Source organism: Dermochelys coriacea, chromosome 6, assembly GCF_009764565.3.
Source record: "Dermochelys coriacea isolate rDerCor1 chromosome 6, rDerCor1.pri.v4, whole genome shotgun sequence".
Taxonomy (NCBI): domain Eukaryota; kingdom Metazoa; phylum Chordata; order Testudines; family Dermochelyidae; genus Dermochelys; species Dermochelys coriacea.
The window spans coordinates 24238758-24265583 of NC_050073.1; the positions used below are offsets into that span (position 1 = coordinate 24238758).

At 39.8% G+C, this 26826-nt stretch overlaps 1 protein-coding gene across 4 annotated transcripts in view; it reads left to right on the forward strand.

Annotated features, from left to right (window-relative positions):
* The window catches only part of SERGEF (secretion regulating guanine nucleotide exchange factor), a 263131-nt gene extending 250898 nt beyond the window's left edge, over nt 1-12233 (forward strand). For 2 of the 4 annotated variants that reach the window (XR_005293772.2, XR_006282355.1), the window contains exon 12: nt 11855-11956. Coding sequence is in view for 2 of the 4 variants with exons in the window: in XM_038407923.2 (XP_038263851.1) it covers nt 11855-12021 (167 nt within the window). In the remaining 2 variants the exon portion in view is untranslated. Of the gene's footprint in view, nt 1-11854 lie in introns of all 4 variants that reach the window. The other 2 variants (XM_038407923.2, XM_038407928.2) reach the window with 1 other exon arrangement.
* The last annotated feature ends 14593 nt before the right edge of the window (nt 12234-26826 follow it).

Below are 26826 nucleotides of genomic sequence, written 5' to 3' on the forward strand. Positions count from 1 at the left end.
CCTGCCTTTTCTTATTCCCTTTCCTCTGTAATGTTATTAATGGCATTATCTTTAATGAGTTCTATAGAGTTTGCAGACCTTCCATTTATTGGGTGTTAGCTTATACATTTGCTTCCACACCATTGTGTTTTCCCCTTCAGTAGCAGATAATCATTTTCATTTTGTTTCCTCAGATTCTAAACATGTCCATCATTTCCTCTAATAACCCGAACAGCCCACTGCCAAAAAGACAAGGAGATATTTTTTCCAGTTCATTGTACGTGGTATTCTCAAAGGCTAGACTCCCTGGAAACATCAAAGGGAACTACTATTTTCTGTCTCTTAGAACATCTTATGGAAGACATATGGCCAAAATCACCTCTGTGTTGTGATGTATTGTTTCCTGCAGGTAATCGAGTGCCTTCATATTGTTAAAACAGTGATAGGCTTGGTCTACACTACTGACTTATGTTGACATAACTGTGTTGCTCAGGGGTGTGGAAAATCCACACTTCTGAGTGACGCAGTTATACCAACCTAACCCCTGGTGTAGACAGCGCTATGTCGACTGGAGAGCTTCCTCCATCAACATAACTACTGCCTCTCGGGCAGGTGGAGTACCTATGCCAATGGGAGATGCTCTCTCATTTGCATAGGTAGCATCTTCACTAAGTTCTACAGCAGTGCAGCTGCAGCACTGTAAGTGTAGACAAACCCTGATACTCAAGACACCTGATTTCTATTCCTGGCTCTGCCACTGGTTCATTGTGTGACTGTGAGTAAGTCACTTGACTTCTGTGGGCTATAATATCCCCATTGTAAAACAGGGATGCTAATCTCTCCTACCATGTTGAAACTTAATGAATGGTTGTAAGTGCTTGTGATCCTTGATGAAAGGTGCTAATCGAAGGGGAAATAATTATTTTACCCTGATTACTCGAGAGTTGCTGAGAGGGAGAAACTATAAACTAGAGCTGCACTAAACTTTTGTAACAGATCCTGTAAACTCAAGATTACATTTTCTGAATGGTTTGTGAATTTAGTAAACTTGGGCTGTGTTTGAAGCAAACCCTGCCCAAGCTACGTCATGATTTCATCTTGGTGGTTTAGTAGAATCAACCTGTTTCCAACCTGAAACCAGGCAAAACTCTGAAATTTTAGCTGAGTTTTGCATGTGTCTCCTGTAAAGCAAAACTGCACAGTTTCTCATAATTCTACAATGAATCAAAAGAGAACACTTGCTGAATCAAGAAAAGGAACTGGGCACTGTGTGAAGGAATTTGATGAAATCCATTAATGGTGCAGTACCAAGGTTTACATAAGAAAATTCTTGACCTAACCTTTGTAGTGACGATGGTTGCTGTCAGTTGTAAGGGATATATGCGACTGATATGCCTTGATTGATTAATAAACTACTGATTCCTTCTGGCCCTCACACATTAGAAAACTATCCACCTATATTTATCCCAAAATTGGATCCACCTAAGAAGTAAGACAATAAGAAAATGGTTCATGTTTATGTGAGGACACTTTGTCTAAAGAGACACAGATCATCCAAGGTCAGGAGTTCCTCTCATCAAGAATAGAAACTAAAATAGCTAAATGAGTGTATGTTAATCACTAGGCAAGACTGTCTCTATTATGCAGATGAATAAAACCTCTTTTTCCTCTGAACCTAGCTAAAAAAAGATCCAAGCTACCAAGTAAGGGTGAAACCTGCTCATTATGTAAGAGAGCCATTGCACATTGTTGAGGGGATCAAGCGATGGGCAGGGAACCTGCAGTTAAGTAAAATGACTGTCTGTAAGACTGAAGGTCAAATTGGACAACTACCTTTTACCCCAAGAAATCCAGGTCACATGTTTTTTACCCAGAGGATTAACTAGACATTGTTTTCTTTGTAAATCAAATATACTGTGGATAATCTGTCTTTCACTCCAAATTAGAATCTGCACATTTGTGTGTCTTCTGAATCAGATCTATATCCTTCTAGATATGGAAAAGACTCTTATTCGATTATAATGTGAAAGTGTTAATATAATCAACAATGTATGGAGTATATCTTCCAAATTTAGAATATTATAAGGATTTTGTTGGTTTTCGTTGTAACTAATTGCTGCACTCTAGAAGCAATAGGAATTTTCTGGCACAAGAAAGAAGAAATGTTAAAAGACATAAATCAATGTATTCTTCAGGATAATAAGAGAAAATGCTTCAATTCCAATTGATAGGTAGAGGCTACTAATGAAATAAAATCTTTGAAAGAGATTAAAACGTAAAAAGCGTTCTGATAAGAAAAGGATTGAAGAAGTTTGTTATACACCCAATCCCTCTATTCCGCTACCAGCGGAAGCAGCAAAGAAGCCAAAGAACTAAAACTAAGTACCGCTTGGCATTTTTCCAGTAGGAATAAGAGGGTGGCCTCCTTCTATGAGCCTGAAATGAAGGTACATAAACTAAAATCTCTCACTATGGGAACAGTGAGAACCAAGAAGCCGAACAATCCTAAATATGACCAACACTCAGACCACCCATGTGGAAAGATCTCTTTCCCCCCACACAACAATTAAGCGGAATAAGAAGATGTGGTGCGATTTCATGGCAAAGATTGTGGTTCCTCTTCTATATTTAATATAAATAACTGTAGGTTATCTTGCTGAGTCTCCCTAGTGAGACCTAAGTACCATATTTTAGATTTGACACACCCTGTATGTCTAAACAAATTGGCCTAGAAAAATTGAAAGAATTTGTTTCAAGCAATTTCTTTTAATATTCTCTGCTTATCTTCTTTTGGACCAATTCATTCAAGCTATTACTATACTAACAAGCTATACTAACCACATCTTTAAAGTGCACAAGTGTATCCTTGGAAGTGTTATAAATGTGTTAGGTATTAAAGAATGAGAATTGATGTTCGTAAGTAAATGTAATAAGAAATCTTGGTAATTTGGATTGTTCTGTGATATAACTGCTGAGCCTCAACTCCAGGCTGTGATGATTGTGTGCAAGACTGTAATGTGTGTGTAGTACATACAATTGGTTGTGTCTACCTTTCAATGGAGACGGTTGATATATATTAATATGGTTTTGGGAGAATTAATAGCTGTTAGTTGGTTTAAAAATAAGCAAGTGTCATGATTTAAGAAATACTGCTTAAGTTAAAAGTTGACCTGAGAAGAACCCAGCATTAAAACTAGTAAGCTAATGCTCTCTGAACCTCGCTAAAAGGGGTTATCTGTTGGATTCTTATATATATTGGTTTCAGAGTAGCAAGCCGTGTGAGTCTGTATCCGCAAAAAGAACAGGAGTACTTGTGGCACCTTAGATAACCACATTTATTTGTTAGTCTCTAAGGTGCCACAAGTACTCCTTTTCTTATTATATATTGGCAAATCTAGTTTTGTTAGATTTCAGCTTTAAAAATCTAAATGGCACCCTGGCAAATTAATAAATTGACCCCCCTTGATGCTACACACTGCTACAAGTACTATTGTTAACCCCCCAAGTATCTTAGCTGCTCATATTGGTATGCTTGTGTCATAAATATAAAGGGAAGGGTAAACACCTTTTAAATTCCCTCCTGGCCAGAGGAAAACCGTTTCACCTGTAAAGGGTTAAGAAGCTAGGATAACTCGCTGGCACCTGACCAAAATGACGATGAGGAGACAAGATACTTTCAAAGCTGGAGAGGGGGAGAAACAAAGGTTTCTCTCTGTGTGTTGCCTTTGCGGGAACAGAGCAGGAATGCAGGTCAGAACTCCTGTAAAGGGTTAATAAGCAATCTAGTTAGATATGCATTAGATTCTGTTTTGTTTAAATGGCTGATAAAATAAGTTGTGCTGAATGAAATGTATATTCCTGTTTTTTGTGTCTTTTTGTAACTTAAAGTTTTGCCTCGAGGGATTCTCTATGTTTTGAATCTGATTCCCTGTAAGGTATTTACCATCCTGATTTTACAGAGGTGATTCTTGTACTTTTCTTCAATTAAAATTCTTCTTTTAAGAAACCTGATTGCTTTTTCATTGTTCTTAAGATCCAAGGGTTTGGGTCGTTTCACCTATGCAAATTGGTGAGGATTTTATCAAGCTTCCCCAGGAAAGGGGGTGTAGGGTTTGGGAGGATTTGGGGGAAAGACATTTTCAAGCGGGCTCTTTGCCTGTTATATATTTGTTAGACGCTTGGTGGTGGCAGCAATAAAGTCCAGGGGAAAAAGGTAAAATAGTTCATACCTTGGGGAAGTTTTAACCTAAGCTGGTAAAAATAAGCTTAGGGGGTTTTTCATGCAGGTCCCTACATCTGTACCCTATAGTTCAGAGTGGGGAAGGAACCTTGACAGCTTGCCTGTAGAACAATGTATTTAAATATGAAGACTGTCCAAATAGTTGTGGGTTCCTGGGTGTTACGTAGTCATAGGACCTTTATATAACACCTCTTAAAGCAATATGGTGAACATTTATTTTTTTAAGTGTCTTTCTCTTAGCCAGTAAAACCAGTTTAATACATGCATTGGTTGCATACATTATTTTCTGATTACCTGGAATAATCTGGTTAATTATCACCTGCCCGTGGTAGTCTAAAGTCCGCTGGTCATATGCATGTGATTAAAGAAGACAGATTCAGTGAGAGTTTGGTTGGGTTTTAGACCTAAGTGATTTATACCTACATTGGGGAAACTTGCTTCACCTTTGGCATTTCACAGTATTTTGGATTTTAGGGACAAATTCTGGTTTGTTACACTGGTGGAAATCTGAAGTATTAAGTGGAGTTTATCTGGGTTTACACTGGACTTGTTTTGTTAAATCTCCTGATTTCATTTATGCTTAGAATATTTACGCTTTAAAGAGGGAAAGGGGAACAGCAGTAATAACATGCCTTTGTGAAAAGTTTCAGAGTAGCAGCCGTGTTAGTCTGTATCCGTAAAAAGAAAAATTCTTTTTCCACTGAATGCATCCGATGAAGTGAACTGTAGCTCATGGAAGCTTATGCTCAAATAAATTTGTTAGTCTCTAAGGTGCCACAATTATTCCTTTTCTTTTTGTGAAAAGGTTACTCCATTTAACCCACAGACCCAACAAACAAATTTCTTCTTCCCTGCCTCTACCATGTGCATAAATTATTAGATATGAGAACATGTTGCGATGCTTGTTTTAAATTCAGTTAGAAACAATTTGTAGCTGTATTAATACACATCACTTGTAATGGCGTTTCATCCAAAGAGATCTGGCACAGAGCCTTGTTGTTGGTTGTCATGTTCATAAAAATTGAATTTCTGCTTGAAAGCATGTGGGGCTGCTGCGGTTGCTTCAGGATTTTATCAGTAATCAATTTGGAATAGGCATGAAATCATGACTGGTTTAGAGAAAGTAGATAAGGAAGTGTTGTTTACTACTTCTCATAACACAAGAACTAGGGGTCGCCAAATGAAATTAATAGGCAGCAGGTTTAAAACAAATAAAAGTAAGTATTTATTCACACAACACACAGTCAACCTGTGGAACTCCTTGCCAGAGGATGTTGTGAAGGCCAAGACCATAACAGGGTTCAAAAAAGAACTAGATAAATTCATGGAGGATAGGTCCATCAATGGCTATTAGCCAGGATGGGCCGGAATGATGTCCCTAGCCTCTGTTTGCCAGAAGCTGGGAATGAGCGACAGGGAATGGATCACTTGATGATTACCTATTCTGTTTATCCCCTCTGGGGCACCTGGCACTGGCCACTGTCAGAAGACAGGATACTGGGCTAGATGGACCTTTGGTCTGACCCAGTAGGGCCGTTCTTATGATCAAAAGGGAAGGAAAAAACAAACAAAAATACCCCAAAATGGCATCAAAGCAAGACACTGTCCATGACCCACTGTTCTCTCCTTCTAATGCCTTTTCTCTAGGTATCTTCATCAGCTCATACAATGTAGCCCATGTCTGCATTACAGGCACTGTAGTAACATACCTATGAGCACTATAGCTATGTTGTCCTAAATTTTAAGTGTAGACCCCATGACTTCAACTTCTGTCTCTACACTGATGAGTCACAAATCTATGGTCTCGCTGCTTCTGCTCCTGCAGCTTGGCCTGCCGCTCTGTTGTCTTCTCCTACAAGCATCTCTATTGACAACTTAACATTTCCAAAACTGAACTCCTTTTCTTGCTCCAGACTCCACTCTTTTCTCCATCACTTTAGAAAACACCACCATCTTCCTTGTCACACAAACACAAAGCCTGATCATTGTGTTGGTCCCAGCAATCTCTCTCCAGCTTCGCAGCTCCCATTGGCTGGGAACAATGGGCAATGGGATCTGTGGGGGTGGTGCCAGCAGGCAGAGCTGCCTGGCCACGCCTCCGTCTAGGAGCTAAGCGAGCGGGATGTTGCCACTTTTGGGGATCCCCCCAGGTAAACACTGCCCAGAGCCCGCCTCACCCCATCCTGGGCCCCAACCCCCTGCCCCTCCTTCACCCAAACTGCTGGTGAGGGGTGGGGAGCGGTGGTCTGAAACTGCCCCATCAATGCCCAGTGCGTATGGCACAGGGGCTGCCTGAGCTGCCCCTGAGCCAGGTGCACTGGTCACTGCAAAAGTCACGGAGGTCACAGAAAGTCATGGAATCCATGACTTCCGTGACCTTCGTGACAAACTCACAGCCTTACCCATTGTGTAAAGTTATATTGTGTTTGCATTGTAAACCTCTGTAATTGTGTAACTCGCCAAACAGGAAAAGAAGCATTAATGAACATAAAGGGCTTGTCCTGTGTATAAGATGACTCATTGAAGGCCAGTGAGATATTGTGTAGCATCAAAGGAGAGAGGACCTGTTGATTGCATTCCTAATTCCCTCCAGGAAGGGGAGACCTATGCATGAACTCATCCCATCAGTTTGGATTCTGGAGTGGAGGGGATAAACATTTCTCACAAGGGGAAACTGAATCTGTTTTATGCTGTCTGGACTCCAGGGGGCAAAGATTCCTAAACAAAAGCAAAAAGATCCCCATGCTTCTTGTCATGGGTTAGCCCTGAAAGACATTTTGGATTGACAGATTACTACAAATCTGTCACCTTTTGAATCACAGACTGAAACTCATTTATATGGTTGCTTGCTTTAACCTGTAAATAACGCTCTCATTTCTTTTTTCCTAATTATTAAACGTTTAGTGAGTTTATTACAGGATTGTCTACAAGCTCTGTCTTTGGTGTGAGATGTAAGGTACACATTGACCTAGGGTAAGAGACAGGTCTCTTGGGACTGGGAGCAACCTGAATATTTTGTGATCTTTGGTGCAAGTGACCATTTACCACTAAGTCCGGCAGGCGGTAAAATAGACTGGAGTGCCCAAGGGGACTGTCTGTGACTCTATGGCAAGACTGGTACAGTACTTCAGGAGTTCATATTTGTTACTGGGTTGGTGAAATTGAATTATAGAACATACCACCAGCTTGGGGTGTCTGCTCTGCTTTTGGTTGGCACTCTCGGTTGTGAGCTACTCCAGATGGCATGACGCTGTTCTTTGAATTCCTCCAGTAACTCTCGCTTCTCCACCAAATCAAGTAAAAGTTTCTGGTCCTTGCCTTTACGACCATTCACAAATCAGCTCCTCCTTGCTTATCTGCTTTACTACTTTTTTCTTTTATACCAGACTTCATTTTCTTTTTTTACCACTTCTGTAAAATTGGGGCACCCTGTAGTTATGTACAGTAGCCTGTTGTGTACAAAATTCTTTTAATTGCTCTTTCTCTTTGCTCATATAAATAAAGACAGTCATTGTTTAAGCTATCAGGCATTCTTTAGTTTTAGGGAGATGTTTTTGTCTGCTGTTTTCCGGGCTTTTAAAAGCCTCTGTGGTATTTTTAAAAGATATATAGTTAGACATTGTTATCTGTCCAAGTAAGTCATCTACCGCTCTTTCTTGTTTCATTTTTTAAAATATTTGCTGTATCAGTAATTCCACATAGCATTTTAATTATTTCAGATGACTCAAAACATGCTGGTCTCAGCTCATTTGGTTTTGAAGGAGCTGAATAAAAATTCTCCAACCAAATATAATAGTAATCACTATGGAAACAAATCAGCCAATTGCATTTGTGTGTTGTACTAATCACTTACATTTTTGTACCACAGAGCTCATAGCAACAATGAAAAGGGTGTGGTAACAGTAGAAGTTGCAGAAAAATGTAAAATTACCAAAATTCTATTTCCTATTAACGTGACTAGATGGTTTTCCTACTCGAGGAAGGTCCTGTATCTCTGATACTGTAATGTGTTAATTCTTAGCAAATGCTGACTCCTTAATAGTGACTGCTGTGCATTCAAGACATGCACAGAAATGGTCCTGGTAAGCAATATTCTAAATATATTTTACATCCCTTCTGTACAATTCAATGTAGGATAGACACCCCTCTGAAAACTAAACTAACTACTTTTAAATCTTACTATAAAATGACTGGAAATTGATGTTTGGGCATGACATCAAGGTACCATAACTAAGGGGTACACAATCTAGGGATCACAAACACGTGTTGTGGGATCATGACCTTTCAGCACTTCATATTTCACTTAAATGGCTATAGATCCCTGCTAGATAGAAGAGTGATCTGAGAATGGCAAAGGGGGGAGCAATATGGGAAGAGTTGATAACTAATGCCATAATTGCTTGCTGAGAATGTTACCCATGCTGGTGTTGAACATGTCCAGAAAGCTCTCCTATATTCAGTGAGATCATGCAGCTCTGATTGGGGGAAGATGGGGATGAGGTAAGGGTGGGGGGTAGGAGAAAACTGGTAACTCAGAAAACATTTTTCTTAAATCTTCCCATAATACCTTCAAAGAACCTGCGAGGAAAGAGACCAGTATGTTGATTGAAATGCAGTGAGATGAATCTGCTTGTTACAGTCTCTGTAGAGTCTTAAAATCAATAGGCTGTTATTGGTTAAGTTTAAAAAAAAAAAAGCAAGAACATGATTCATAAATGTGTTATGCTCTGATCTGTATTTCTGGAATGATTATTATTTTTCAGGTGACATTTATTTTAATTAAAGTTGTTACATATTTCCTTTTAATTGGGAGTAATCATGTAAGATGATTGCAACCTTTTCCATATTGGAGCCATCATGTTACAACAAAAAAGTTTTGCCTCCCCAGCGTAGCCAGGAAGGAAGCCTTGGTTGTGACTCTTCCCTGGATTGCAAACTCGTTACTTATGGTATGTAGCAAGTTCCAGTCAGGATTTGAGTGCTTTTCAAAGGCAGATGGGTGGTATTATCTCTATTTCATCGATGGGAAAACTGAGGCACAGACAGGTTAAAGTGACCTTTGATGGTTCAGCGGCAGGGTTAGATATGGAGAAGCATCCACCTACTCAGATGTTCATTCAAACTATCCAATTCTCTTGAGTCTGCAAAATAGGGCTGGGAAATGAGGCCAGCCTTTCTCTTAGGATTTCCAGCATGTTCAGTCCTGCCTGGAAATTCCATTGGAACAGCCATTCTCTCTGTATTTTTTTACTTTCCGTTTTGGTGCTGAATGGGATCCACAAGTGAAAAAATGTCCCTGAATCTTCTTCCATCTAAAAAAGATTTGGCATGAGTGCTGTTCTAAACATAGGTGGCATTTTACTGGGGAAATGATTTTATGTCTGAACCAGCTTGCACATCGCTACTCTGGGTTTAGAATTATGATTTACTAATGTATGGCCTAGTTAAGTAGGTGTCACGTAGCCTTAGCTTCCTGCCTATGGTGTCAGCTATTACATGATAATTAACTACTTGTTAATGCTGAAATTTAGTATCTCTGCTATTTTATTATTCACGTTTTTTAATATCCTAACCAGGACTAATCCATACTATGGGCCAATGGTGTCTGTTTTTCAGTGTCACTACGGGTAACCACAGCTCCAGGCATGTCAAAAGAGATGTCTGAATACTCACTGTATTGTAGGAGCTGTGTTGAATTGTGTTGAAGAGAGGCTGAATTAGACAAAACAAGCGCAAATTTAATCCTGAACCCATTAAACACTGGATTGCTGGTAATATGCTAAAACCGTGAAAACATAGTAGTTTAATTAATTATCTTCTAAAACAGAATAGTGGATAGAGGGTATCCAGATAACAGATCTAGAAAAATGGCCTTCTCTCTTTAAGTGGGTTTTTCTGCTCTTTTACCTTTTTTAATGTAATTGTGAATGTTCAAATGTAAAGTATAACTATTTTCTTTTATCTAATCTTTAACTCTTTTGTTTACCCTGCTAGGCTCTTGGACTCAGTTATATCTTGTATCAATGAGTTCCATGTGTTAATTATTGTGTCAAAGAAATTTTCTGAATGTAGAAGATTTTGCTGTATGCTATAGTTCATTTTTTTCCTCATCACTGTTATATAATGAAATCAGCACGGTCCCTTGGTTTGTGATGTATTTGTTGACTCACATACCTTAATGCGGTATAGTCTGGCCTTGAACTTTACAAGGAAATCCTGTTAACCGCTTAGTTGCTCATATAAATCCATGTTCTTCGGAGTGACACACTTACAGTCGGGTGCTATACATCTGATGATTTTTTTTAGTATTCCCATGCAGCAAAGCAGGTACAGCATCTCAATGTATGGGCTCCGAATGTGCACTTGTGGCGGAGCTCAGGTTGTTAAACAGAACATTCATGCAGCTTTGAGGAACTACTGTACTGTGTCAGAAGGGATTCCCCTTACTTATCTCCTGCAGAGGTTACTGGGAAATCAGTTTGTAGAATACAATATTGTTTTGTGTTTAATAATACCTGGCTTTACTAACATTTTAATTTTTGAAAAAAAATTATGAAAGAAGAAGAACATTTTAACACTCCTGGTAATAGCATTACTTAGCGTAAGTAGATTAGGGTAGCTCAAAGGAGAAGGGTGATCTGGCCAACATCTAGAATGGTCTCTTCCTGAATTTTGAAGATATTACATTATCTCAGGACTGTGACCTTTATTGCATTTTTTGGTTTTGTGTTTTCCATTTGACTTTAGAATTATACTCGATACCATTATTTCACTGTGACATTCAAAAGAGCCAGCTGCAGCAGAAACATAATTACATTACAACCGTGGATTTCTGTTTGATCACACAAACTCAAAAGAGCATTCTGGCACACAAAAACCACTTCACGGATGGAACATGCACCACTGCTCAGAGTAAAAGAGTTTTTCCTCTTGCACTGACCATTTATAGAACAAGATTTCTGTGGAGTGTTTTGAGGTACTATAATGATAATACATTGATCTTGATTTGGGATGGAAAGAGTATGAGTTAAAAAGTAAATAATAATAATAGAAAATAACGAAAATATAAAACTAAAAAGGTAAGACACATCAAAGAAGATAAGAAGGTGTCACAAATAACAGCAATGCAAGTTGCCAGGGGTTCGTATAAAAAAAAACACAAGGAAAAGCCGTGAGAATTAAAGTGAAAATAGGAATAAATATATGATTGTATTACTTCCTTCCTTTGCCACTTTGTCCACAAAGACCTTGATTCTTCATGCCACTCTGTGCAGGTGGGATTAAAGTAAATAGTCCAATGCATGGCACTGGGGTTTGCCTTCTCAGAACAGCTTACAGGATGGGGGCACTAAATTGTAAGCTTTCTGGGAGAGTTTTATTTTGTGTCTTTAAGGTGCCAGCACGCTTTTGTGAGGCTTGTAAAAATAATAAACTGTAATCTTATTAATCAATTCTTAAACCTCTTCCTTGCTTTTTAATTATTAAGGATCAGAAAGGAATAGGTAGATTGTAATTTATTCTCTGATAATTAGAAGATGGCTGATTATACTCCCTCCCATAAAAGAGCCAGTTTTGTTTTTTTACATTGGTTTGTAACAAATATTCTCATTGAAACTTTTTTCCCCTCTCCCCTAGGTGGTCATTGTTTCTCCTGGGGATGGAATGAACATGGGATGTGTGGTGATGGCACAGAAACAAATGTTTATGCCCCGAAGCCAGTCACAGCTCTTGGTTCTGGAAAACCATTCTTAATTGGATGTGGTGCAGGACACTCGATGGTTCTTTGTCAGACTCCAGGTTAGATCTTACACACTGGAAGCCATAGCCTTGTGAATTTGGACACCTTTGCATAGAGCTTTTCAGAAGTGTTGAGAGAATTATTTAACACTTGTATAACAGCCTGATGGTACAGAAGAAAATGAGGGCAAAAAACTCCTTTGTTCTGAACCCAGAATTAAAAAAAAATTGCTCATGTGCTGAGAAAACTGTTTAATAAAGACAACATTTATAAATATATTGCTGGAAATTATTTCACAGGTTCTTTTCAAAGGAGATGACATTGTTGTCCATGGGTAAAATGAATAAACATTTTGCTTTGCTGCTACATAAATGAAGCAAGAAGGATTTTCTCCCCCAACATTTATGGTAACAAAATACAAAGTTCTTTTGGATGGTTTTAGCAGTTGACAACAGATTTGTGGCTTTTGCAGAGAAAGTGTTACTCACTGATGTAAGGGAAGTTTAGGTGGTGTCTGAAGAAGTAGTATGAGACTGTGAGCACACACAGGGATTGTTTGGTCTTTTTTAAATGGTGATGAGCACTTGCAGTTCCCATTGACTTTTATTGGAGTTGTGGGTGCATACTACTCTGGAAATCAAGCCATATTTCATGAACACCTGAATTTTTGAATATGTTATTCAACAAAGCATTGGCTCCAAGTATGAAGTAGGTCTAACTAAGAAGGCTGTTGGAGAGAGGGAGGGTGCTTTGATCCTAACATTGACTACATCTATATCTTTATTACACTATTATAATAGTGTGGTTGTAACTGAATTTCCTTCTCCAGTAGAAACCCAGTTATTTTGGATTTATAATAGTGATGAGCCAACCAGTTCATATAAAACAAGAACGGATGAACCTTCTTCTGAAACTCAAACCAAGCCTATACTTTTTGAGATTGGCAAAGTCTAGCAATGTTCTTTCTTTTTTAAATGTTCAAACCCCTCCATCCTTCCTCTGGGTCAGTAAATTTGAGTTCCAGGCTACCACCTGGGAATCTGTACTATCAGTAGCTTCCATTAGGTTTTGGAAGGGATCCTGTTTCAGGGCACAAGCCAACCTCTACTTAATAGGGTTAAGAAGAAACTCTCTGGGGGCAAAAAGAAAAGGAGTACTTGTGGCACCTTAGAGACTAACAAATTTATTAGAGCATAAGCTTTCGTGAGCTACAGCTCACTTCATCGGATGCATTTGGTGGAAAAAACAGAGGAGAGATTTATATAAACACACACAGAGAACATGAAACAATGGGTTTATCATACACACTGTAAGGAGAGTGATCACTTAAGATAAGCCATCACCAGCAGCAGGGGGGGGAAAGGAGGAAAATCTTTCATGGTGACAAGCAAGGTAGGCTAATTCCAGCAGTTAACAAGAATATCAGATTTCAGAGTAACGGGGGGGTGGGGTGGGAGGGAGAAATACCATGGGGAAATAGTTTTACTTTGTGTAATGACTCATCCATTCCCAGTCTCTATTCAAGCCTAAGTTAATTGTATCCAGTTTGCAAATTAATTCCAATTCAGCAGTCTCTCGTTGGAGTCTGTTTTTGAAACTTTTTTGTTGAAGTATAGCCACTCTTAGGTCTGTAATCGAGTGACCAGAGAGATTGAAGTGTTCTCCAACTGGTTTTTGAATGTTATAATTCTTGACGTCTGATTTGTGTCCATTCTCTGGGGGCAGGTTATCCAGATATAACTGCTTGCTGCAGGTTTTGCAACATCTTTCTTTTAAGCAGCTGGGTTCTGGCTACTATCAGAGACAGGATTCTGGACTTGATGGACCACTGGTCAAATCCAGCATGGTAATTCCTATGTTTCCAATTATCCTAATAATAGGGAGTTCTCAAAATTTCACAAGAGCGTTCTCATGAGATTTCCAGCCTAATATGCACATCAGATAAATCCTGGTTAAATGCAGATTAGATGTGGTTACACTTCCCAGCCCAACTAAACCTCTGATTCCTTGAAAATTTAGAACTTGTCCAAAACAACTTGTTCTAGACTAGTGCTTGATATGGAAAGTTTGGGCCGAGTGATTTTTGTGGGCTGAGGTGGAGGAGAGGGAATTCCATTTTTAAAAACCTCCAACTATTTGTGTTGAGCAGAATTAAAAAAGCTAATTTAGTGAACTCTTTTGCACACAAATACAGTGAGGAACATTAAATTGGATCTTTACCACCCACAGTAGTTAAATTTACTGTGGTATTTGAGGTATTTCACATTCTAAGTATCGGGAATACCACTGTGTGGTAAATATTCATTGTTAATGATGTCCACTGTTTCATTTTTAAAAGCAAGTTTACCGGGAATGAGCCTGTCAGACTAATTGCCTTGTTGAACTAGAAAAAATATTTTAAATGGGTTATTAGGAAATTGCACAGGAAAATGTTCTAATGATATCATATCAGTTCAGTTCAGTCATGAAAGAGAGAATTAGGCAATAAATATGGGCTGTAGAGATGGACTGTCCTTCTAATGGGAAACCTTTCACCCAAGTACATACACAAGAGAAGCTCCAAAAAGTGGATATGTATTTTCAAATTTGGTCACTGTGTTTAGCATACTTACAGGAGGTGGGCTCCCCAGCCAGCAAGCCGGAAACTTGAGCCAGGTTCTTTGAATATTAATGTGATCCTGAATCATGAATTTATGTTGTCGTATGTTAACATTCTATTCTAGCTTTGCCTTAATGAAAAGTTTCTTTAAAAAAAAAAATGATAGCCAGGGCTCAGGAACTAGTTTTCAGGTATTTTTCTTTGCATTTTCAATGGGAAATAAACCTGAATGAGTGATTGAATAAAAGTATGAAGATGATATTCTATAGGCTAAAGCTATTTAAAAAAATGGAGGGACAATAAAGTGGCCCAATGCAGCCTAAAAAAGGGGCAGAAAAGATCCTTCTGTTTATGAAAAATTCACCATCCATGTGCTTGGATGTACAGTTACTCCCCGCTTAACGTTGTAGTTATGTTCCTGAAAAATGCGACTTTAAGCGAAACGATGTTAAGTGAATCCAATTTCCCCATAAGAATGAATGTAAATGGCGGGGGGGGGTTAGATTCCAGGGAATTTTTTTTCACCAGACAAAAACTATATTTTGTGTGTGTGTGTGTGTGTGTGTGTGTATATACCACACACACACACACAGAGTATAAGTTTTAAACAATGTAATACTGTACACAGCAATGATGATTTTGAAGCTTGGTTGAGATGGTGAAGTTAGAGGGTGGGATATTTCCCTGGGAATGCCTTACTGCTAAATGATGACCTAGCATTCGGCTGAGCCCTCAAGGGTTAACACATTGTTGTTAATGTTGCCTCACACTCTACAACACAGCGCAGATGGAGAGAGGGGAGATAGCATGGCAGACAGAGACATAGACACGCACCCTGTGTGTGGGAGAGAGAGAGAGAGAGAGATGCACATTGCACCTTTAAGTATGCTGACACCACATTTTAAGTACATTGCCTTTAAAAAGATCAGGAAGTTGAGACAGCAGCTGTGGCCAGCTCTCTTGTCCTGAGCTCTGTTGTGTCTCTCCCCTGCTCTATATGGAGAAGGGGTAAGCGGGGGGCAGGAGTAGGGGGGAGGGGGACACCTTGACATTAGCCCTCTCTTTCCCCCTCCCCTGCACAGCAAGCAGGAGGCTCCTGGGAGCAGCTCCAAGGCAGAGGGCAGGAGCAGCACAGGGCAGTGGGGGGAAGGACAGCTGAACTGCCCACAATTGATATCCTGCTGGGCGGCTGCCACGCAGGGAACTTAGGGGAGTGGGGAGCTGATAGGGGGGCTGCCGGTCCACCCTGGTTCCAAGCCCCCACCAGCTAGCTCCAACGGGCAGCTCTTTCTGCAAGCAATGCACAAAGCAGGCCAAACAACCTTATAAAGGATCATTGCACAGCTTTAAATTAGCATGTTCCCTAATCAATCAGGAACAAAACAACGTTAACCGGGATGACTTTAAGTGAGGAGTTCCTGTATTTGCCCATAATAATGTACCATGTTGGATGTATTTACCTATGGGAATGTACCTTTTCACCCTATGAGCTTCTGCGTTACTTCTTACTGCCGAGGCTGTTCTTCATTGGTTCTGCTCCTTATTACTTTCCAGCCCTTGTCTCTCCATTATGTACACTGGGTGATTTATTATGCCTTTTTGCAGGTCCTCTCCTGAAGTTTCTATCCGTTCCTTTAAGGCACCACAGACCTCCCAGCTATGTTAGTTTATCTCAGCAATCCCATCCTTCAGGGTATGTTCTAGCTTTTTCTAGCTTGTGTACATCCCTTAAAACTGACTGGTCTGTAAAAGGGTTCCATATTGTCCACTCATGTGGGTTATTATTTATGTGTTAGTGCTGCAATTCAGTTAAGAGAACCCATACAAATTCACAGAAGTAAATATTATTTATTAAGTTACATAGCATTTGCTCCTTCAACCACATAAAATGGAAACACCTCAAGAAACAGAAGGATTGAAAAAAATCCCTTTAAACAAGTCTCCTCAAAGGTTAAGGTAGACCAGTGGTTCCCAAACTGGGGTTCGCAAACTCCAGGAAGTTCACAGAATGTTACAGGGGGTTCACCAGAAAAATTTCACTAATGGCGGCCAGGGGACCCCAGGCATTGGAGGGAGCAGGTGGGACCTGGTTGCAGGGCAGACAGCCCGAGCCCCAGGGAGAGCAGGGCCGGGCAGTTGGAGCTGGCAGCACAAGCCCCAGCGGTCAGCGGGACCTGCAGCCCGAGCTCAGTGGAGGTCAGTTGACCGGAGCGATCAATGGGGTCTAGCAGCAGGAGCCCCATGGAGTGCGGAGGAAATTTAAACTTAAATCCTTGGAAATATTCATTTTTAGGAGGGGGTTCACGAGATTTCACAATTTAGTGAAAGGGGTTCGTGGTCTGTTAAAGTTTGGGAACCACTGATGTATACTTTATTCTATAAACTAGCTTCGATGGGGGCAAGTGACAAAAGTCCATAGGTAAGTAAAAAAACGTGGAAACCTGGGAGAAGGGTCAGAATCTGGGGGGAGCATGGGCCTTTATAGCAGGGATAAGGGAGAGAACATAGGAGGGAAATCAAATCAGCATTTTGGATGTCTGTTTGTTAATTCAAGAAGTATGGAGAATAAACAGGAGGAACTTGAAATGCTAGTTAATAAACACAACTTTGACATAGTTGGCATCACAGAGACTTGGTGGGATAATAGACACGACTGGAATATTGGTATAGAAGGGTACAGCTTCCTCAGGAAGGACAGGCAGGGAAAAAAGGGAGGTGGTGTTGCCTTGTATATGAAACATATATACACTTGGACTGAGGTTGAGATAGAAATAGGAGACAAACTTATTGAAAGTCTCTGGGTAAGGATAAAAGGGGTAAAAAAACAAGGGTGGTGTCATGGTAGGGGTCTACTACAGACCACCTAACCAGAAAGAAGAGGTGGAGGAGACTTTAAAGAAAAAAACACAACTAACAAAATCATCCAAAGCACAGGACTTGGTGGTGATGAGGGACTTCAACTACCCAGACATTTGTTGGGAAAATATTATAGCAGGGCACAAATTTTCCAACAAGTTATTGAAATGTATTGGAGATGATATTTTATTTCAGAATGTGGAGAAAGCTACTAAGGGAGAGGCTGTTCTAGATTTGATTTTGACAAATAGGGAGGAACTGGTTGAAAGTTTGAAAGTGGAAGACAGCTTAGGTGAAAGTGATCATGAAATGGTAGAGTTCCTGATTCTAAGGAATGGTAGAATGGAAAACAGCACAATAAACATAATGGATTTCAAGAAGGCAGATTTTAGCAAACTCCAGCAGTTGGTAGGTAAGAACCCATAGGAAGAAGTCTAAAGGGAATAACAGTTCAAGACAGTTGGCTGTTTTTCAAAGAGACATTATTAAGGGCACCATCCTACTGCGTAGCAAAAATAGGAAGTATGGCAAAGAGACCACCCTGGTTAACTAGGAGATCTTCAATAATCTGTACCCCAAAAAAGAGTCCTACAAAAAGTGGAAACTAGTTCAAATTACAAAGGATGAATATAAACAAATACCACCAGTATGTAGGGACAAAATTAGCAAGGCCAAGGCACAAAATGAGATTAAAATAGCTAAAGACATAAAGAGTAACAGAAAACATTCTACAAATACATTAGAAGCAAGAGAAAGGTCAAGGACAAGATAGATCTTGTGGATGGGGGGAAGCTGCAGATGTGGGATATCTTGACTTTAGTAAGGCTTTTGATACTGTTTCGAAAGACCTTCTCGTAAACAAACTAGGGAAATACAACCTAGATGGAGCTACTATAAGGTGGGTGCATAACTGGTTGGAAAACCATTCCCAGACAGTAGTTATCTGTGGTTCACAGTCAAACTGGAAGGGCATATCAAGAGAGGTCCCGCAGGGATCAGTTCTGAGTCTGGTTCTGTTTAACATCTTCATCAGTGATTAAGATAATGGTATAGAGGCTACACTTACAACATTTGCAAATGATACCAAGCTGGGAGGGGTGGCAAGTGCTTGGAAGATAAGATGAAAATTCAAAATGATCTGGACAAACTGGAGAAATGGTCTGAAGTAAATAGGAATAAATTCAATAAGGACAAGTGCAAAGTACTCCACTTAGGAAGGAATAATCAGTTATAAATTCATACAAAATGGAAAATGACTGCCTAGGAAGGAGGGATCTGGGGGGGTCATAGTGGATCACAAGCTAAATGTGAGTCAACAGTGTAACACTGTTGCAAAAAAAGCAAACGTCTTTCTGGGATGTATTAGCAGGAGTGCTGTAAGCAAGATATGCTGATTAGGCCTTTACTGGAGTATCGGCCAGTTCTGGGCACCACATTTCAGGAAAGATGTGGACAAATTGGAGAAAGTCCAGAGAGGAGCAACAAAAATGATTAAAGGTCTAGAAAACGTGACCTATGGGGGAAGATTGAAAAAATTGGGTTTGTTTAGTCTGGAAAAGAGAACACTGAGAGGGGACATGATAACAGTTTTCAGGTACGTAAAAGATTGTTACAAAGGAGGAGGGAGAAAAATTGTTTTTCTTAATCTCTGAGGATAAGACAAGAAGCAATGGGCTTAAATTGCAGCAAGGGCGGTTTAGGTTCGACGACAGGAAAAACTTCCTAACTGTCAGAGTGGTTAAACACTGGAATAAATTGTCTAGGGAGGTTGTAGAATCTCCATCATTGGAGATTTTAAGAGCAGGTTAGACACCTGTCAGGGATGGTCTAGATAATACTTAGTCCTGCAATGAGTGCAGGGGACTGGACTAGATGACCTCTCGAGGTCCCTTCCAGTCCTACGATTCTATGATTCCTTAGGGAAGGAGGGTCTTGTGGTTAAAGCATTGGCCTGGGACCCAAGGAGATCTGTGTTCAGTTTCTGGTTTTGCCACAGGCTTCCTTTGTGCCTCAGTTCCCCATCTTTAAAACTGGGCTAACAACACTTCCTTTCTTCCACTCTTAGACTATAAGCTATTCAGGGCATGGGTTTTGTGTTTGTACAACACCTAGCACAAGGGAACAGGGGACACCTAGATATTACTCTAGTGCAAATAATGTATAATAATTCTCTGTGGACAGTGCAGTATTGAGTGTCAATAGCAAGTTGGTGTTTGTTCATTAGAAAATAAATCCCCTGTTTTTATGTGTTAGTATGTTTGGTTTTGCAGAATAAAACCTTATGATAAGACAGCTGATACCTTCTAGTCACAGAGGCTTTCAGCTGAAGGTCTGGTCTGTTAGAAAGGGAGAACACAATGAAAGGTTCCAACCCATGGCAAAAGTCACCTTCCTTGCTGCTTGCCAGAGAGCAACCAGAACTCTTTCTTGTTAGATATCCTGACTGAGAAGGCCAGTGTCTGACATCCGTCCTCCAGAGTGGTAGAACCCAAAGCCAGTGTGCTATAACTACATAAATGCCTCTGGAACAATGTTAGATGTAAAGAATAACATTATTATGCAGCTCTTCATACCTAAACAAAGATGGCCTTTTACATATTGAATCCTACATCCATATTCAGATGTACACACTCAGATGGAAATAGCATAAACTGACACGGCTGTAATATAACATTAGGACAGAGTACGCAAACATCAGTGTAATTAGTTAAAATATGCATTCTTTTTTTTCATTGCCTGCAGGAAAATAAACCTTATGACATGCCCAACATTCATACTGAAATAAGGTGGAGTTTAAATCACTTTTCAATAGACAAGAAGATCAGAGGTGACCCTCAGCCTAGACAGCTTCAGGCTGTGGGGAGAAAAATAGAATTTATTTTATATACTTTTGTTGTTTGAAAGTCATATGCAGTCTGTATCTAATTATTACTCACACAAGCCCTCTGTGCACCAGAGCAGGCAAATGACTTTTCTAACTCTTTTTAAGTTTGTTGGGCGGAGGGAGGAAAGTGTTTATTATTATTTCTGAGGTGGTGGTGTTCTTAGGGGGATGGGGATACCCAGGTTAGGTATTGTTTGTATTAGTTGGCCTTCTTGCTAGCTTACATTCCTGATTGCAGTTCTGGTTTTTGGTAGATGCTCAGAAACCTTTGTTTATCTAACACTGGCATCCCTAACCATCTATATGATCTGAGTACTGTTGGTGTCTCCATGACTCTTGCCATCTGGAGCTGCTTTACAGGTAGTTTCTGTGTGTCTGATGGGAGAGGAATACCTTTGCAAGATTCAGTGACTGAGCACAGAGAAACTGAGAGGTTGAAGAAAGAATAAGATTTCATGTTTATTTTCTAGGCTATGTTTGGAGTTATGGGTCTTTAAGAGTTCGGGAAAGAGACAAAGGGAATCAAACTGGGAGGCTGTTTCTAATGGGTGGAGGATGGAGGAAGGATGAATGTAGGAGCCTGGCATTTGGGAAGCACAGGGAATGGGCTAGAGTATAGAAGGAAATGAGGGTAGATAGATGGGTGTGGAGGCTCCATGGGGGTCATGAAGACGAGGAAGTCAGTTAAGGAGAGCAGTGTTCCTATTTCTGGGAAGAGTAAAGAGACAAGCTGCCATATTTTACAAAGTTCTCCATAATTTTCATCTCTCCATGCAGGTATCTGATTTTTTTTATATATATCAGATGATGAATTATTGAAATTAGCAAGCTTATTCACAGGCAAATCACATCTTGAAATTCAAAGTTCCCTTCACACTGATCTGTAGTACATCCATTTTGACCTCCCACATTTTAGTAATCGTTATTTCATGGGTACAACCACATCCGGCACTCGCTGAAGCCAACAGGAGTCATTCCATCCAGTTCCATGGGTACTTTGGACCTTGGTGATGGAAAAATCTGGTATATGTAATTAGGGAAAACTCATCATAGAAGCATGCAGTATATGTGAAAATAGGCAATGCTTCAGTAATCTGTGAACTTCATTTTTCTCACTGTTTGCCCATCCAGTATCAGAAACAAGATGTTGACAGATACTGTTCAGTTACTCAACAAATATAGCCTTTAGTTTGTCTTTCTGATTAACACCAAGTTCCTTTTAAATTTCTTTTCTTGTAGCTCTTCTGGTGCTTCTAGAGCAGATTGTAAACCGGTTTTTATTATTATTATTTTTATTTTATTTTAGCTGCGTGGGAAGTTCACTCTTTACATAAGAAGATCCAAGATCTTTTCACTAACATTTAGATAATGTCTGTGTATTTGCAGTCATCTGAAACACTTTGAGTAGCCAAAAATTCTGAAAAGACAGGAAAATACTTTAAAAAACCCAAACACCACCATCCGGCCCCAGCTTTCCCAGTAGTTGCAAAAGAATGAAATGTATGGAAGATCATTTTCATCTCCTTCAGTTTCAGATGTTCTCTAATGGTGAAAAACTTGCATGCCAGAAAGCTGGGGTATGTAGCGAAGTTGCAGAAACCTGCACCTAACACAAGGTAGCTGAAACTTTGAACCTTCAGAGTCCCAGCCCCAACCTCTTAATTTTGGTTGCACAACAAATATTAAGGAGATTTTTAGGGGGAATTATGTGTTTGTGCCTTGTTTGGCTCATGTCCTGATTTTATAAAGTTAGGATCTTGTCCTTACTGATTTCTCTCAGATAAATTCTGGTCTCAAAGCCATTGCTCCACATTAAGAAGGATTGCTTAAAAGCCCTAAAAATGTGTATGTTCTGTGGAAAATATTAATTTGTTAAGTAAACATCTCAAAGAAGAGTGTAGCGAGCATCATTTACTGTGTACTCCTTGCAGGTTGAATTTGAGAAACTATATCAGTAAGACAACTGCTGTTATCATGTAGCAGTCTAATATGGCAACTCCTCCATTTTGGAATGAAGAGAATAATCTTTACCTCTTGGGATGGATGGACAGACGGGAAGCAGCAAGGAAAGAGATTACCTCTTTCCCCCTCCCACCCTCTTCCTCCTCCATACAACCAGTCTCCACAGTGACACTATAGATGGGGCCTTGACCTTTCAAACAGCAGTCTCCATTTTTCAACAATTCTTAATGCAAAAGCAGTTTGTATTTATTATTGCTTTTGTGGAATGTGGAAAGGGAAAATTAGATCGAAGCTGCCAGCAATGGAGATGGTATCTGCACAGTTGTCTCCTGGCCCTACATTTTAATGTGAATCATACTGTATATTTTAAGAAAGTGATGAAATGTAAACATACGGAGCACTAAGAGACTACACTAGAGCATGCCTGAAAGAGAATAAGATGCTGCATGTTAATTATTCCTGAATTACCGTTTGCCTTAGAGAGGGCAAAATCAGAGGTGGCTTTGATTTTGCAAAACTTCTCCAGTGAGAGGAGCCAGAACCAGGAATGGTTCCAGTCTCGATTCCTTTTATCAGAACCTCCAAAGTTCATGGGCTCTGGATAAATGCTTCTGGTTTTAACCAATCTCTTGATGTAATCATTTCTCCTGAGTGCAGTAGGTATTCAAAAGTTCCATAGCAGTTCAGAAGAACAAATCCCACAGACTTTCAATGGGAATCGTGAACCTGACACTCAAGTGCTTTTGAGAATCTCTCCTCCTCTGTGAACGGGTGACCTTTAACGTAAGACCCTGTGCATTTCCGCAGGTTTCCTTTTCAGAAGTGGGGAGAATTTTTCTTGGCCTCTTATTCTGTTTGTGCCATCAATTTCATGCACACTGCTTCTAATGACAAAGGTCTTAGTGCTTTAAACTGAGTAAAAATACTGACTCCAAACCAAGTGGCACCTAAGCTAGCACAATTGAAGATTCACTGATCAATAAACAACACCCTCTGCCTGCCATAATAGCCATGTGGGTGCTTCTTAATTCTTTCTAATAGTAAACCCCTGCTTGAAAATGAAAAAGAAAGGAATTCCTAGAAAGCCACTATATTCTACAGCATACAAAAGACAAGGCAACAGCTATTGTTCTCAGTAAAGACAGGTTCCTGTTCCGCATATCTTAGCCATAAGTGGTAAGATAACTGTAATTAATAATCGGATCTACTTCTTATATAGTGTTTTTTTGGTCAGGAGAGCTCAAAGCACTTTACAAAGGAGATCAGTATTATTATCCCCATTTTACAGATGAGGAAACATATCTACTAGGCCATGCTGCATTCCCTAGTCACACATAAAAACACACATTGCTAATAGTGGTGAGAATGAAGAAAATGTATGCCCTCTGGCTGTTTTAAGTCTCATCAGTGGGATTGCTCAGGGTTATGCTTGTGCAATTAAGATCAAAATCTGTTCCCTTCCCTCTTTCTCTTTCGTCTCCTTCCCACTTGGACACCACAGTGGTGAGTGCTATACTGGGACCTACATACATGAATACACATTCATTCACACCATTTTGACTAGAAGCTTTTTGAAGAGGCGACTGTGGGCTCCATTCGCTTGTCTACTATGGCCACTTTACACTGCTTAAGGAAACTCTTTGCTAATGTAGTGCTCCCCACCCCCTCCCCCCGGTTCTGTTGTAGGGGCATGGTAGAGTGGAGCTCTACTACATTTGGTTCTCCACTGGTCCAAGATCACTTGGGAGACCTCCTGCTGCTGGCTCCCTGACACACCCATCTGACAAACTCACTGGCCTCATGCCCAGATTCAAAAAACACTTAAGCAAGTACTTAATTCCACTTGACGTTATCCAGAACTTAAATAGGTGCTTCTATGCTTTGTTGAATCAGGATCATGATGGTTTACATAGGTGAAGGTGCAAACACATGTGCATGCACTAGTGTCGGATTGTCTAAAGGGTGTACACTGGTGCTTGATCTTCCAAAGTTCAGCTGCAAGTTATGTGCCTGCAGTTTTGTTAATGCACAAGTGAAGGCTGATTGCTGAAAATCTTACCCATACACACTGGGTTCAACAGTAGATCCCCAACTGTTTATTTTTGAAAGTATTTGCCTCATTATAGTCCTCCTTATGATTTCAGCATCTTTGTATATAGTCATTGTGGCGGGGGAAGAAGGAGTTATAAAAGATGCATGCTTTTTCAATATATTTTTAACTTGGTTGTTAAGCTTAAAGAAGTTAATTGACTTAATTTTTAATATCTGATCATTAATAGTGTTCATATTCAGACATCAGACAAATATTTCAGCTACTGTTTTGGATAAAGAAAGATTTGTATGAATGGATGAAAGATGACAGGCACTGCTACACAGAGAGGTGCATGATGTCTGGAAATCTAAAGAAGAGGGTCTAAAAGGCAATCTGCATAAATTCAGCATAAATTAAAAGTTCAGTTAGCGTGTGAGGTTGAAGACAAGGTTATCTCTGGGGTATTTCTGGGAAAAGGAAGTGGTAGCCTGCCTTGTTGTGAAGCTGAGAAGAGCCGTTGTTGTGTGGGGGAGCAGGACAAATATTGCTTTTTTTTTTGCCTCAGGGCATTTTCTTCATAAGTACTTCTGTGCTCAGCTCGTTTCCAAATTTCATTGCTTTATCTCTGCTCTGTCTCCCTTGTGTTCTAGCCTGCTCATTTGTCCCAACGTCCATTCATTTCAGTGATGTATTTTCTTTGAGGCACTGAAACTTTAAAGAGAGAGCGAGAGCAATTTATGTGAAAAATCATTTTATCCAGATTAATGACCATTACACTTGACTGTTATCACAGCATGATTAGCTAGATTCCTTTCTGGCAGGAGAGAATAGAAACCGCTTTCCATTTCCTTACTATTTGAAGTAACCGTTGTGGATCCAGCATGTCATATATCATGTGTCAAGACGATCTGGGAAAAATAATGCCTACATGCTTTTAGAAGAGATGAGCAGCATGCATGCAAGTTGTGGACTACAAGGATGTTTTCAATATTATTTATTAATCTACTTTTAAGCCACAGTTCTGGCCTTATAAAATTCCATTAACCATGCAGGGGATTTCTGGAGACCTCCAATACTAGTGACGGGAGGCTAGATAGATATAACTCCATTGAATAAAGCCGAGTTCCTATAAAAAAATGCGGGTGCTCATTTCCTCCAGGGCAGAGGAAGCTTAAAGGTCTAGGAGTGTAATCAAAACAGTTTGACTGATTCTGATCTTATTTACATAGGTGTAAAAATCAGGAGTAACTTTCAATGGAGTTACAGCAGTATAAAACTAATGTGAGACCAGAACCCGGCCCAATGGGTGTAGTATTTTTAGTGCTATGTGCTTGCTGTGAAAGAGGCAGATTTGAATTAATAAATGTTGTAATCGTGTTAACATAGCACAACCTACTTAGATAACAAACAGCCTGTGTATGCAGATGGAAAAGGAGTACTTGTGGCACCTTAGAGACTAACAAATTTATTAGAGCATAAGCTTTCGTGAGCTACAGCTCAGTTCTTCGGATGCAGATAAGAGAGCCTGATTCCCTGGGCACTTTGCTGGCATCATAGCTGCATTGACTAGTGCTTCCTAACATGAGTGCTTCGAGAACTTTCAAGTCTCTCAGGTGTTGCCTGCTGGACTGTCAGAATTGCTTAGGGAGAGATCAGGGGGTCTGTCATCGTGGTGGTACATTTTCTGTCATGCAAAAGGGAACTGTGGAATTGCCAAGGAACTTGTGTTTTGAAAGTGTCCCCTGAAGGACAGTGAATGGGAAATGCAGTTCAATTTCTGAAGGTTTAGTGAAAGGCATCCAGAAAACTCAATTACTGCTGAGTGGAGAGAAGAATAAGCAGGAGATATATATTCAGTGAAAGACCCCAACATTGGACTGGTAACATGGTTCCGGGAGAAAATAGGACAGAAAGACAACTATCTCAGGGCTTGGATATTCAAGCTGTTAATTAAAGGAAAGACTCTTATCGGAACCAAGCACTGGGTAAGGGGAATACCTGTGTAGGATTTATTGGATTGAATTTTTAATCAGTATTAATTATTTTATGGTAATAAGGGAATGTGAGCAGATTTCACACTAGGTCTCTGAATAATGTTATTAAATTAATACAGAAGTATAACAAATAAATTTTTTAGATCCTTAATACACTGTACCAGAAAAAACCTAATTAGCTTTTGCAAGTTTGGACCCTGGATTAGCTTGCATTCTGGAGATCAGAAATTGGCCATTATCAAGGAAGACCATGCCAGGATAGAAACAGAGATGGAAAATTACTCCTAAAAAAAAGAAGGCAGGCTGAACTAGGAATTAGTGCATAATGCTAAATCAGAAAAGATGAAGGAGCCTCATTACTAGCTTCAAGTTCAGAGCCTTGGTGTTAATCTTCTTCCTAATCACAGGACTGATAGCTGCACTTTTTTTTCTTTCTGGAGGTGGAGGTTATGGGGCTATGAGGATGTTGTGTGTGTATGTGTGGTGGTGTTTTTTGTTTGTAACACTTACCCTAGCCTTTGGTGTATCTTCCTTGATTTTTT